A 13866-nucleotide genomic window follows, 5' to 3' on the forward strand; every position below is an offset into this window, starting at 1 on the left:
GTTTATGCTAGTCTGTATCAAGCTGAGTTTTTGTTTTATTTTTCAATGTGTCTCCAATTTCTTGCTGTCGCTCCATCCTCCAAGTCCCCTCTCGAGCCTACCCAATGAGAACCTAAATAAATTAATATCTTCTTCAGCACCACCTTGTTTCAGAAAAATGAAATCTTTTGAGGGGCCAGATTTTTATATAGCAGAGCCCAAGCATCATTAAGCAAGTAGTAGATTTCACAGAAAGGTAGAAAACTGGACAGCAAGTGTTACCACCAAGATGCTCCCCATTTGACTTCACTTGTGCAAATGACTCAGTTCCTTGGTGTCTCTCTGAACTTTGGAGAGCACATGTTCCTAGAGCTCCTGTCTTCCCACATATAAATATGCTGGAGTGGAAGGCCTGTGAAGGATGAGAAACTACCAACCTGGATAATTCAGACTCTGAAAGACAGACGTTTCTTATACACCAATCATTTACAAAATACACTTCACAGAAATATTCAGGTTTAAATTATATAGGGTTGTACATTTCACCTGTCTTTGTGGAAAATGCATTTGTAGTATAATTCACAGAAATTAAACCTAAATGCAGCATGTACTTTTTATGAAAGAAAACTCCTTCTACTCACCCCAAGGCCTAGGTATCCTTAAGGATAAAAGAACAAATATATCTGTAATATAAAGGATAAAAGAACCAATATAGCTGTAATTTTTTCCTGGCATATTCAAAAGATTTAATTTAAATTTCCTTTAAGCTTAAAAAATGCAATAATATCAGTGGATTTATCTTTGCTTCCCTTCTCTTGCTTCTCATTTAGAGGACAGTAAATTTGTGGAAATAGACAAATCGAATTCTGCATATGCAGCTCAGCATGAACACCTTGCCCTTATTCAGAGACTGTCTCGCTCAGAGAATGTGCTCTATGGAGCAAACCTGGAAAACCTTTCTGCTGGGATGATGAGCAAATCTTGTGATAACCTCAGTGTGGAAACCAACAATAGGACTAGACACAAAAGCAATCTTGGCAGGTAGGTTTGCCTTTTCTCTCTGAACATGTGTAAGACTCAGGCATAAACTATTTTTTTTAAAGTTCTTACTATGGTCACACCAAAAGGTCTGGGGCTCCATGGTGCCAGCAGTAGTGCAAATGCAGGCACGAAGTTAATAGACTAAGAGAGAACAACTTGAAAAAGAGTGACATTTAAATTTTTACCAGACTCAAGAATAAACCACTAATTGGGTTATGAGGAAGTATAAAAATGAGGAAGAATAAATGTAAAATCTTCAATGTCTGTATCTTCACTGGAAATTACAGCATGAGAATTAAAAAACCATCAGGAGCTGGTTTTGAGCAGGAATGCAGAGACCATTACTTAGTTGATTCCTCCATGTCCAAATGTGTAATCCATAGGGGAATAGTGCAAGAACTTCTCCCTCTTTGTTTTGGTGCATTCACCTGTGTAGGTGGTTACTATAGCTACCCAGGCTCAAGATGAATTCTAGTGCCTTTTAGAGCACTAAGAGTTAGAATAGAGTGGAGGAGAACATGAACTACCAGAAAAACTTTCAGATATGGTTTTGTCTAAATGGACTAAATGAATGATGGGGAAGTTATGCAGTGTTTTCCTGATACCTGCACTCAGCTCAGAGCAAAACACAGGAGGAATCAGTCATGATGAGTGGTCTAATGGCAGCTGTTATTTGGAAGTAAATGTTGGCAAGGATAAACCACTTCTCCCCTAAAATGAAATATGTGCCAGAAATCAGAATACTCATTGAAAGGCCATAAACCTGTGCATTCCCAACTCTGATAAATACCACTGCTGATTTTTTATTGTAACAGTCTTCCTTTCCTGCCCTGCAGGTCTCTATCAGGGCTATCCCAGTCAGAAATGCACATTAATTTGAATGGAAAGCAAAGGAGTTATGATTTTCTCTCTATCCATTCAACTCAGAACACCATCAGTGGTAAGTATATTAATCATAAAGAGAGACAGTACCCTTCCATGTTTATTGTTTCAATAGAAGGAGACCAACATGTATTTTACTTACAGATTAAAGACTATCTTTTTTTCCTTCTAGTAATGGAAATTAGTCCAGAGTTTAGCAAGACAAGCTGTTTTCTTCTCCTTAAGCCCCACTTTGCATCAGGTTCAGTGGTAAAGGACTTGGTGGTAAAATGATTCTATAATGGTGCCTAATGCTCTACAGAGATGTAGTTCAGTATACCCAGAGACTCTTGCATGGGACAATATCCCTGTGCTCAGAGGTCATTGTTTGGTTCAAAACTGAGATCTACAACTCAATAAATAATGCATGGGACAGCATGGACCTGGATAAAGGCTCCAGGTCTTTACTCTGCTCTTGCACTTGCATGATACTAAGGACTGAATATCTAATTTTCTATCAGAAGCCAGACTGCATGCACATGGGGAGCCAATCTATGGAACATGAAGTTATGCTTATCTGGTTAGTCTATTTAAAAATTAGAACACTACTATAGACACACTGTGGCAATTGCCCAATGTTAAGTAGTCACCGTTGCAATCAGTGTTGGTTGGACTGCACCTTCAGGTCCCATAGGGCCTAAGGCTAGAGCCCACAGGAGATTTTGTGTCCAAATCACCCTCAGTTTCAATGGGCACTACATGCTTGACTCTTTAAATATTCTAGTCTTAATAAAAACACTGCAGAAAAACATATATTGTCCCAGAAAGGAACATTGTAGGACAAGGTCGCACAGCTCTGTAAAGAGTTTTTTAGAAAGAATGAAAACTTCTGAACACTTGTTTGAGCTTTCTTCCAGAATTATATTGATTCAAAGTAACAGTAATGTTGAGGTCAAGGATAAAACATATATTAATTTTGAAGCCTTAGTTTTGCATAGTACGTGAATATTCCCAGCATGCTGTATTCCTAGCATTAATCTACATTTATTCTAGCTGTTTTGTTTCTGCAGCACCTGGATCACCAGCCACCCAAAAGGAAGTTTTGCTAAGTGGTCTAGAAAGAGAAATCATATGTGTCAGCCTAAAACGTGACCCTAAGAATGGATTTGGTAAGTAAAGAACATAAATGTTACGTTTGTTACTGGGACTATCAGGTCCTGGTGCTAACACTGATGCTTGCTGACTCAGGCTGGGCAAGACTGTAAAATCCTTTAGTCCATTTATTCTTCTTATAGAGTAAGAGTACCAATCTCTGTGAAGGACTCAGAATTTCCAGGACTGAAAAGGACTAAGAACAAAAATCAAGACTGTGACATTTTCAGAGGATTAAATAAGGCCACAGAGACCAAAGGAACCAAGTGCTAAGAGTAGATTGAGAAAACCATGGTTTTAGTTTTGTATCTGAAATACACATGTACTGATTTTATTTATCTTAGACCTTACAGGTGGTGCCTGTGAGGGTGTAAAATATTTACACCAACTTTGCATAAATGTTTCCCAACTTTTGGATTATTATCTGGATAATATTTTTGTTATATATTACCTTAATCACACTGTATCAAGTTCTTGTGGATAACTTCAGAAGTTCAGACCATCATGTTTTACAAATGACCATTAATACAATTAAAAACCAAATTTATGAATGGTGCAGGTCCGTGTGTAATATCCTAATCCCAAATTCAACTATTATAGAAGTGAGAAGAATATATTTCAATAGTCAGAGTTAGGATAGTGAAACTGAACTACTGAACAATAGATTTCATTTTCTTAGATCTCTTACATTAGAAGTTTACATGGCCCTCCTCAGGTTTCCTGTTTGCATGATGTAGAATGATGTTCAAATTTATCTCATGAGCTTTTATACCATTTCCCTCCTGCAGGTGTTAAATGCTGCAGGTCCACCTAGTTCATGACTCATGAAATACAGTAGTTAGAGTCTCTAAAAGTACTGAGCCAGGAAAACGTTATTATTGGGAAATTATATCTAAGTAGTTATCAAAGTCACCAGCACACTTTAATTATAACGTAAGTTTAAAGCTCTCCCAAGTCAAGACCTTGATGCCCTGTAAATCAAAGCTCCCCATCCTTCAGATCATGTACAAAAGGTATGCCACTGGAGTAAGAGCCTTTTGTGCTCCTAAGATTCATCTTTTTTCATACTGCCAGTGTTTGCATTCTCATGCTATCTCGTTTTTGCAGGTTTTGTAATTATTGGAGGAGAAAATGTAGGAAAATTAGACCTCGGTATCTTTATCGCTTCAATTATCCCTGGGGGACCTGCAGACAGAGCTGGAAATATCAAACCAGGTCATTTTCTGCACTTTTTAATTAGAATTAAAATACTTGCATAGTTTAAAGTTAGCTTATCTGGATTTATTTCCTTATTTAGATGTGCTTTCTCTTGCTTTTATCTTTTTTTTCTTAAGGAGGACGACTCATCTCTGTGAATAATATCAGTCTGGAGGGTGTTTCATTTAATACTGCAGTTAAAATCATACAGAACTCTCCTGATGAAGTGGAGCTTATCATCTCTCAACCCAAAGGTATAAAGGCAAAGGCCTCTGCTGGCTCTTGGATGCTAATGGTTAACTCAGGACACTCATCTCTAATGGGCACTGGGATGTAGTACTACATTCCTGCTACTGACTGCCATAGAACAACCATACACTAAAATAGTTGACTTCTGGTAGGTATCATGTGATGTCTCTGCTACATCAGTGTGAAAAAATCTATTATGGGCTGCCTCGCTGAAGATTACAGGAATTTTGGCATTTCTTTCTCTGACAGAGAGGCATAGTCCTCTGCAGTGAGGAAGCAAACACATTTCTGAACACCTACAATAGCAGTGCTCCATTTTACATTGACTAACTCATTTTACAGATCTGATTTCACAATCAGTTGAAATAAGTAGCTACTTTGCCCCCTTGTGCTGGGTTATAATAATATTTTTCTTCAAGTTTACTTGCTACTTGCATTTAACGATATTTTATTTTGGTATGGCTTTACAGACATGTATGAAGAAGGATTAAATGAAGAAAAGAATCTATCAAGAGGAAACAGCACTAGTGGATCTGAGATCTCTTGTGTAGACAGTGGGAGAAAAAAGATTCAGGATTGTCATACAGCTCTCCCCAAAGAACAGGACACAAATACAGAACTTGAGAAGACTCTCCCTTGGAATTTAGCATCAAAATTGGGCCCTAGGATTCCAGTTCCTTCAGCTAATAGCCTGGATATAGAGGTAACTGCGATTTTGATGCTGCTCAGTAATGTTACACGCAGCACACAACACACAACATACCAGATACATGTAGAAGGGAAAGTCTTTGTGAAGGAAAGGAGATAGAAAACCTCAAAATAAATTACATTGGAAATGTCAAAATGATGGACTATCTAAAGTATGTGAATAAATGGGGAAACTGTTCTACAAAATATTTTAAAAATTCTCCCTCCTTTTTCCAGTGGAGGGACAAAATTTTGATTATATTCTTGCAGTCTTTTAAGTTTTCAAACCAGTCCCAGAACATGCCATGTCTAATTTCCTACTTCTAGATATCCTCCCTATATATACTCAGGTTATGTGCATTTAGACAGATTGCATTTTGAGTAGCATAAGCTTAAGTTTCCAATAATATCAGAGATATAAATGGTAATGCTCCAGGTTTATAATCAAACCTTTTACATCTTCTGGAAATGTTCTCCTTTTTTTTTTTTTAAATTCCTTCCCCTCCCCCTTTTCTTTTTAAACCAAGATGCTGTAATCTCATTAAAGTTTTTATTTTTGAGACAGGCAGTTGATTCTTCCCACTTACCATCTCCATCAGAAACCAACTCAAAGGAAGTCTACACGGTGGAGCTTCTTAAAGAAGATGGGACTTTTGGAATCAGTGTGACTGCAAGTATCACTGTTAATCTTTAATTGTCTGTCAAATTGTTACCTGACTGAGAACAAAGACAGGAGAAGATAGGCTGGTAACAGAAACTGTTAGCATGGCACATTGTGAACCTAAGTGTCCACTGATTGACACAGAGTGCATGAAGTACTGTCGCTGCTCATTGCCTGGTTCTCACCCACACCATCTGGGAAAGAAGTGTCCTGGCATAAAGCACGTGGCAGTACAAACCCTTTTTGTCCTGACTTGATGTGAGAACAAACCTACCACTGAAAGCAGAGTTTGGTCAGGGAGGACTAGAGAAGGTCAGGGAGGACTACAGAAGAAATATCTGCCACATTTGGATAACAAGTTCTTGTCCTAGCTATTTAATTTGAATTTACCCCTCCAGGCTGAGATGTCTCTACAGTCTTTGCTGAAATGGAATGTAAAGCAACATCCATTTCATTGCCTGCAGAAGAAATTAAGGGTCATCTTTTTCATCTGAATTTGGCCAGGGGATGTAGATGGACAGATCATGATTCTTAGGTTAATCTGAAATTTCTAGGAGTGCTCAAGTTCAGGTCCATGCTTAATATATTGTTCAAAAGATTAGTGTTTGAAGAATGGATATTGCATAGCTTAGAAGCTGAGCTAGAGAATAACTGAAAGATGCAAGACCATTTTATGTGAGCACAGGGAGAAATTTATGAACATTTAGTAACTATTTTTATGTAGTCACATTGAAATACATTGCATTTTCCTGAGAAAATAAGATTACTGCCTATGGAAGTATATTACAACTAGATGGGGTTTTAGAGTAATAAGGTTTGGAGTAATATCCTCTTTTCCTTTTCCCCAATATTTAAAGAAGAAAGCAATTCCTGAAGCAGTTACTTTGCAGTGCATGTGTAAGTTGCTTTGATGTTTACCACAGGAAGAATATATGAAGACTCTAATCTGTGGGCATGTTTTGCAGGGTGGAATTAACACCAGTGTGCGTCATGGTGGGATATATGTGAAGTCAATCATTCCCAGGGGACCAGCAGATAAGGATGGACAAATAAAGATAGGTAACATGTCTGGCAATAAAACCCTGGGCTGCAGTGAGTTCACTGTTAGTGTGGACAATGAAACACATTTGGGATTGGAGGTGCTACAACTGCAAAGTGTAATATATGGTCCATCATTCCTCAGCCTGTCCCTGTACTACATGAAGGGATGCCACTGAAAAAACAGAAGCCTCACATTAACACTGTAGAGTTACAGTTCTGTGGCTGCCATCAGGCTAGTGACTCTGACATCATTGTTACTGTGCTAACCAGATGCTAGCACTGCATTTACTTACAGAATACCCTGGAATGCTTTAGCTGCTGGTTATAGAGTGCTGTACAGCAAGCAGTATTGCTTTCCTATGAATTAATATTAATTTGACACATGTAAGAAAGAAGATCTATTGTAATGTGGGCAGCCTCAAGGTTTACACCCTCTGAACCTGAACATCAAAGCAACTGGATGTTCTTTTTTTTTACCTCAGGTGATCGTCTGCTGGAAGTAGATGGCATCAGCCTCTGTGGCATCACGCACAAACAGGCTGTGGAACACCTTAAGAAATCTGGCCAGGTTTGTGCAAGAGCAGAGATCAATAAGACACACAGTACACTAACCTGGACTTAGTATGAGGCATAGTAGCCAAGCCTGGCCAAAAGAACCATCCCTCCCTCTGCTCCCACCCTATTCCTCTAAACAGAAAAGGAAAAAAGGCTTAGGACTCACTGTGTCCAATGTAACTGGAACCTGTTTATCACTGTTTTAGATTGCCAGACTGGTTTTAGAAAGGGGAAACTACCAATTGGCAGAGCCTTGTCTGACTGCTAATGACAGAAAGGAGGACCAATGTGCAGTTGTTTCTGTGGCAACATCCCTCACAGATGGCACCAAGGACTGCTGCTTTTTGACAGATGGTAAGCGATAAAGAAGGAACTCAGGGTGACTTCCTACGATGTGCAGGAAAGGAATGAATGAAAATAATTCTATGAAATTTCTTTGGGTTGGAAGGAAAACCATATACTGAATAGAATTATAATATTAAATATTAATGACATAATCAAAAATAAATTCTGAAAAATATATTTCTAATGTTTATAGAGTTATAGTGGCTAGATATAGCTGAATTTGCCCTAGTCATCAATACTGTATCTCTCAGCCTTTGTGAGACTGGCCTGGCAAGGGACACACTGTCTGTACCCCACAGCATCCTCGGGCAGGAAGCAGCTGTGTGGATGTGGCCAGGCTGTTACCCAGGGAGAGCCTCACCAGCACAGCTGCTGATGCTCTGACAGTGATGAAGCTGGAGGGAACTGGAGACTGTCATCACTTAATTTCTCAAAAGCACAAGATTTACAGATCACTTACACAGAATTTACCCAACAAATAAAGGCTGTATCATTAACTGAAGGTTGTCTCATAAGCACCAAGTCTGAACCATACTTTTCCATGGGGCAGTTACTCCACTGGAATTCAGCTACAAGCATGGTGTTTGGGAAAGGCCTAAACTAACTACAGAAGAGTAAAATCTATGCAACACTTACAGAAGAATATCAGAAAAAGATAGCATGTGAATCTCTTTATGTTGGTACAAAAAGCTTTTCCCCTTTATGGGCTGGTACCAGACTGTGAGCACATGGTGGAATAGATTCCAGTTCTCCCTATTCTGACTGTGAGATTTCAAAGACTTACATAAGATAGAGGAACACCTAAACCTTCTTTTGGCTTTATTATTAGTAGATCTACCTCTGCAGCACACAGGTAAAAAGTCTTTTGAGAGTATAGTTTATATTGGCTCCTCAGGGGGTACATATGCCATGGTTCCCACTTTTTTCCCAATCTCTGATTTGAGCAGATAACACATTTGAAGTGAAATTAACCAAGAATTCTGGAGGCCTTGGATTTAGTGTTCTGCAGATGGAAGGAGATGCTTGTGAACACCTTGGAGGAGCTATTGTCAGGATCAAAAGACTGTTTCCAGGGCAGCCAGCTGAAGAGAATGGAGAAATTGAAGTTGGAGATGTCATTTTAGCTGTGAATGGGAAACCTCTCAAAGGGCTCCTGTATCAGGTAGCAGGAAGTGTTATTACTGGGGCTCCATCTGGGTAACAGGTTAATAAAGACAATGCATTTAAACTTAATTATCACCAGAGGGAGGCAGAATTTGCATACAATTAATCTGATTTCTATGTAGGATTCTCCTCTAGAACTCCTATGTAGAATTTCCGTTCTAAATGAATTCTGACAGTGAATTTCATCTGCTATTTAATTTCTAAGTTTCTACCATTAATGTATGAATTCTATTGTTAGATGCACACCAGTTGTTAATTAGTTGGAATCTTTGTTGCTTTTATGCATGATTGGAACAATTTTACCCTGTGGTCATTTGTGCTTTGTAATGTCATTCTAAATATAATGCCCCAGATTCAAATTTCTACCAAGATTGGTAAGTCCTGTGTAAGTTTTTAACCTGGAATGAGAAATTCTATACTCAATTAAGAAATTAAATGGTAATGGCCTACATGTGGATTTATTTTTCTTCATTGGAATATGGCAGTTTGGGGAGTTATGCTGAAATAATTGACCAAAGATGTTACTGCTACACATGGTTTGAATGAATTTTCCTGAAAATTCTGTTTTCTTCAAGAAAAGAAAATTAATTAACCTAAACCTGTTGTGCCTGATGGCGAAGCGCAAGTTTATAAATAGAACTGACTTTACATTAGATACATATTCACCTATAAACTATGGTCCATTTGTATGACAATCCTTCAGTGGTGAATGTTGGCCCTCATACCTCTGGTATGAGAGAAATATAGCATTCACTATAAAAATTTTCTCCATCTCAGTTGGTAAAATGACATGTAAGATTTACTCTGTCCCATCAGAAATATAACATTCCTTCTTTCTGTTTAGGATGTCCTGCACTTGTTAAGAGGAGCTCCTCGAGAAGTTACGCTGCTACTTTGCAGACCACCAAAAGGTGTTCTTCCAGAAATAGAGCCGATTGCCCTGGTAAGGCAAAGCTTCTGACAGAAACTTGCTTCTGTAAACCTGCAAAGACACTACTACATTTTCTATCCAGTCTTGAACAAGGCAACTTTCCCTTTTCTCCAAGGCCCTCAATTCCATTTCTTTCCTGGTTTCAACTCAGCCTGCGAAGTTCAATTTATAGTTTCTTAGCAACCAAAATAATACAAATCTGGCAGACATTAAACATATTTATCCTAGTTAAGTTGCTGTACTATCATTGGAGTGAAACAGCACGTACCCAAGCAGGTCTTCTAGTGGTGCTTCTAAAAATGCTCTATCAGATCCTCAGCCAGAAACTACAGATATTCTAAAATGCAGCTATTTTAACTCCCCAAAGTGAGAAGAAAATAAAGAACTTTTCCTATCCAGACTATCTCTTAATGAAGTTTAAAAAATGGAATAATAGTTTCAACTGGTTATTCAGGTTCTCCTTCTTCAGGAAGAAGTGACAGTCACAACCATCTCCAGATATCAAACTGACTCCAGGTGCTCTTCTGCAGTGTGCCCTTGGCTGATTTCTATGGTCAAGTCGCATGGGAGTCAAGTCTGGAAACTCCTTCCATGGAATGAAGAGAATATAGACACAACATTGAGGCATGATATGAACGGATACATTAAAAAATAACCTCTAGCAAATAATTCATTAGGAAAAGTGACCTGGTGGAGTAGTTTTGATTGGAATTCTTGTAGAATGTGAAAAATAAGCATTAAGACAAAAGTGTTATTTGGTAAGAGAGTACCTTCTATTTTTTCTCCTTCCTCCCAGCTACCATTTGGTATTTTCCCATTCAGAAGCTCGTTAATATTGCCTTTTCAAAATATTTTGCTCTTGAAGGAAAATGATGGGAGATTATAAATGAGTTACACTAACTTTTCTGTTTTTTTAATAGACTCCAGCACCATCTCCAATTAAGGACTTTGTGGCAGAAATGCCAGGCAGCACAGGGGCAGGAAACAGCATGGATCAATCTACCAGTGATGGAAGTAGCACCTCTCCAGACCTCGAAGACTGCCTTGATTCTCCAGTGGGAGAAGATTTCAGTGAGCCTCCGGAGGATGACAGCTCAGCTTACGAAGAGCAGGAAGCTGAGTTTCAAGAGAAACCCATTCAGAAACTCCCAACTTCCAGAGAAAGTTTCTATAAGCATCTTTGGAAGATTCATCAAGAAGCTTCCAGTTCTGAAATCTTCCACTCTCTAGAGGAGGAAGTGAAGCAGAACTGCTACTCACCGTGTGAGTTTGGGCAGGCCAAAAGGTAGGGAGTACCAAAATCTGTTCTCCAGCCTTTCCTTTGACTCTTAGGACTTTGAAAGGTAATTGCTTAGGTTTAAGTACAGGGCTCTCTGCTTCTAATCACTCCTAATTACTGAAGGTTTTGTTTTATTATCTGATTCTGACTCACCTAATCTGCTTTCCCTATTTACTCTCATCTTATTAGAATTTTGCATAAGTCTGCATTGAGAGTTCTGCACCACTGTAATCATTTATGCTGTTGAGCTGAAGGTGTTGCCGTTTGAAATCAGTGGAAAGATACCTGTTCACCTCAACAGGAAACAAATACTTTTATTGATTATATGATCTTTTGCTTTAATTTGTTTTCAGAGTTGACTTAAATAGGGCACCAAATTTTTTTCTTAATTGTGCGATCTCTTAATTTCAATTTTTTTCATAGGAAATAAAAACACCTCAGAAGAGAAACTGTGATGAAGGAGGGAAAAAAAGGGTTATTTCATGTTTTCTGGCCTTCAGAAGCCAATAGAACCCCTGAACCAGAGGAATTATACAATAAAATACAGTGCAAATGGACTCAGTCTCCTTTCACATTCCTTTGAATATATCAGACACTATCAGAAGACAATTAATTCCATTTTCATCATCCTTCCCAGTACAAAAAAGTATAAATTATCAGAACAGAAAGGATTGATACAAAGACAAATTGGAAGTCTTCTAGAGGCCTTTAACTTACAGCTTTAGTAATTTTATTGAGAATCTAATTTTTATTTCCCCATACAGTCACTTGAAATGATTTTGTTACTTTTGACTCTCATCAAGCACAGCCCCAGACAGTTGTGTCTGGGGAGGGACAGCACTACCCGGCACTGCAAGCCAAGTGGGATCAGAGGGGCAGCTCATAATTTTAGCATTTCTTTGTCAAGTGCAGAAGCTTCACTCAATTCATGAATGAAGCTCCTGCTTAATTTTCTGCTTCTATACTTCTGAGAGTAAAATCAGCAGAAATATGTCTGCAGCAAACGTATTTGCCAAGAGATAATACAGATTCAATGAAACTAAGTTTATGTGGGAAAATACCAATTCCAAGAAAAATTTTGGATTCTTTCCAAAAAGGAAGTTCTGAAATAAATGTTTTTGTTTGATACATTTTCAGTATCATATAGTATCAGCTTTTGCATTTTTAAAAGGAAGCCAGAGAAGTTTAGGATGCCATGCATTTTAAACAATATATTAAATATAATCTCAATTTAAATCTTTCCAGCTAAAACCAGACAAAATCCCCAGAAGGAAATAGGCATTAATAAAGGACTTCCTTTTGATTAATGAAGAAATTTCTCCAGATTACTCAAAATATTTCATGCAAATGTATAAATTTTCTGATAAGAATTTTACAGAGATCTTCTGTGATTTCATACAGGACATGGAATTTATTTTAATTTTAGTTGTCTATGTTTGCTTAGGAGACAATGGACAGTTCACTTCTATCAAAGAGCAAACATCCTGGCTGACATAGATGTGAATATGCCATTTTAGGTGTTTTTAAGATGAATGAATGTTTAGCAATATTTCAATAAGGATTGATATGAAGAAAACATACTTTAAAATAAAAGTGTTTCTAGCATTTTTATGAGCTTTAATGGTAAATTTTTGGGAGACGATGCCAGAGACGTCTACTCAGGCTCATGAAGGACAACAGCCAAAACTATTAAACACAGCATTTGTGATTACAGTTTGGGCTTGAACATCAAAAGTGCTGAATATTTTGTTTGCAATATAGTGGAACAGAATGAATAATAATTTTAATTCAATTAATTTAGTAAGTCCATTGGTGGTTTTCAGACAACTCATATGCTTCAAGTTAAGCATAAGAATAAAGGCAAGCTTATAAAGAGGAGTATGGACTTCTTTTTAAGAAGAAACAGGAACCACTTCATATTTCATGTTTCTGGTCAGTGCCCAGTTACCCAGGAATGACCTGTAGAAGCCAGAGATGTGGCTGGCATTTCTTTTCCCAGAAAAATGCTAACATAAAAATTGTAAGGGTATTTTAATGTCCATACTGCTTACCAGAAAAGTTAATTAATTTGTTTATGGAAGATTAAATAATTAATGGTCTGGGCTTTGTACAATTAATCTTTTTGAGAAGCAATCAAAGTACTAATTAATGCCTTAAAAAAATTAAGAGTGCAAGATTTTGCAAAGGTAAATAATGGAAGCTTTTTAATCTTTCAAGCAGCTTTGCAAAATATTGATTACTTATTTGCTTTTGTACTACCATTGAAGGATTCAGACAGCAATTCAGTACCATAACCAGTAATTCAGTTAAAATGAAAATAAGGTAATGCATAAATAGTAGACTTTTCAGTGGCCATCTAATAAAGCATATGGAGGAAAACCCCAGCACTGAAATCTTTTTATTTTCCAGCCACATATTTAATAAGAGTCATGATGACCTATTGAACACAAAATGTATGCCTGAAACTCTCTCTCTAACCCCTATTGATGAAGAGTATCTCACTGTCAGCTCAATGTCTGTGACCTCCCTTCCACGAGGAGGAAGCTCCAAGACAGTCTCTGCAACCCCACAGCCACGTGATTGTGGTCCCTCATCACCATCCCTGCCTGCCAGAGAGGCACATGACAGTGACAATGAATGGGAAGACTTGGAGGAACCCGAGGAAGAGAAGGAAGAAAATGAAGAGTGTATTCAGGTATGTGATGGGCACCAAATGACTGACTG

General features: G+C 37.9%; 1 protein-coding gene across 1 annotated transcript in view; it reads left to right on the forward strand.

The window, feature by feature from the left end:
• The window catches only part of FRMPD2 (FERM and PDZ domain containing 2), a 40968-nt gene that overhangs the window by 21229 nt on the left and 5873 nt on the right, over window positions 1-13866 (forward strand). Inside the window, exons 17-30 of the mRNA XM_064716998.1 lie at window positions 810-1020; window positions 1857-1960; window positions 2952-3050; window positions 4141-4248; window positions 4368-4484; window positions 4950-5182; window positions 5732-5836; window positions 6793-6886; window positions 7351-7436; window positions 7630-7784; window positions 8723-8930; window positions 9777-9875; window positions 10784-11148; window positions 13552-13837. Of these exons, the coding sequence (XP_064573068.1) occupies window positions 810-1020; window positions 1857-1960; window positions 2952-3050; window positions 4141-4248; window positions 4368-4484; window positions 4950-5182; window positions 5732-5836; window positions 6793-6886; window positions 7351-7436; window positions 7630-7784; window positions 8723-8930; window positions 9777-9875; window positions 10784-11148; window positions 13552-13837 (2270 nt within the window). The remainder of the gene's footprint in view (window positions 1-809; window positions 1021-1856; window positions 1961-2951; window positions 3051-4140; window positions 4249-4367; window positions 4485-4949; window positions 5183-5731; window positions 5837-6792; window positions 6887-7350; window positions 7437-7629; window positions 7785-8722; window positions 8931-9776; window positions 9876-10783; window positions 11149-13551; window positions 13838-13866) is intronic.

This window comes from Zonotrichia leucophrys, chromosome 6, assembly GCF_028769735.1.
Source record: "Zonotrichia leucophrys gambelii isolate GWCS_2022_RI chromosome 6, RI_Zleu_2.0, whole genome shotgun sequence".
NCBI classification, from domain to species: Eukaryota; Metazoa; Chordata; class Aves; order Passeriformes; family Passerellidae; genus Zonotrichia; species Zonotrichia leucophrys.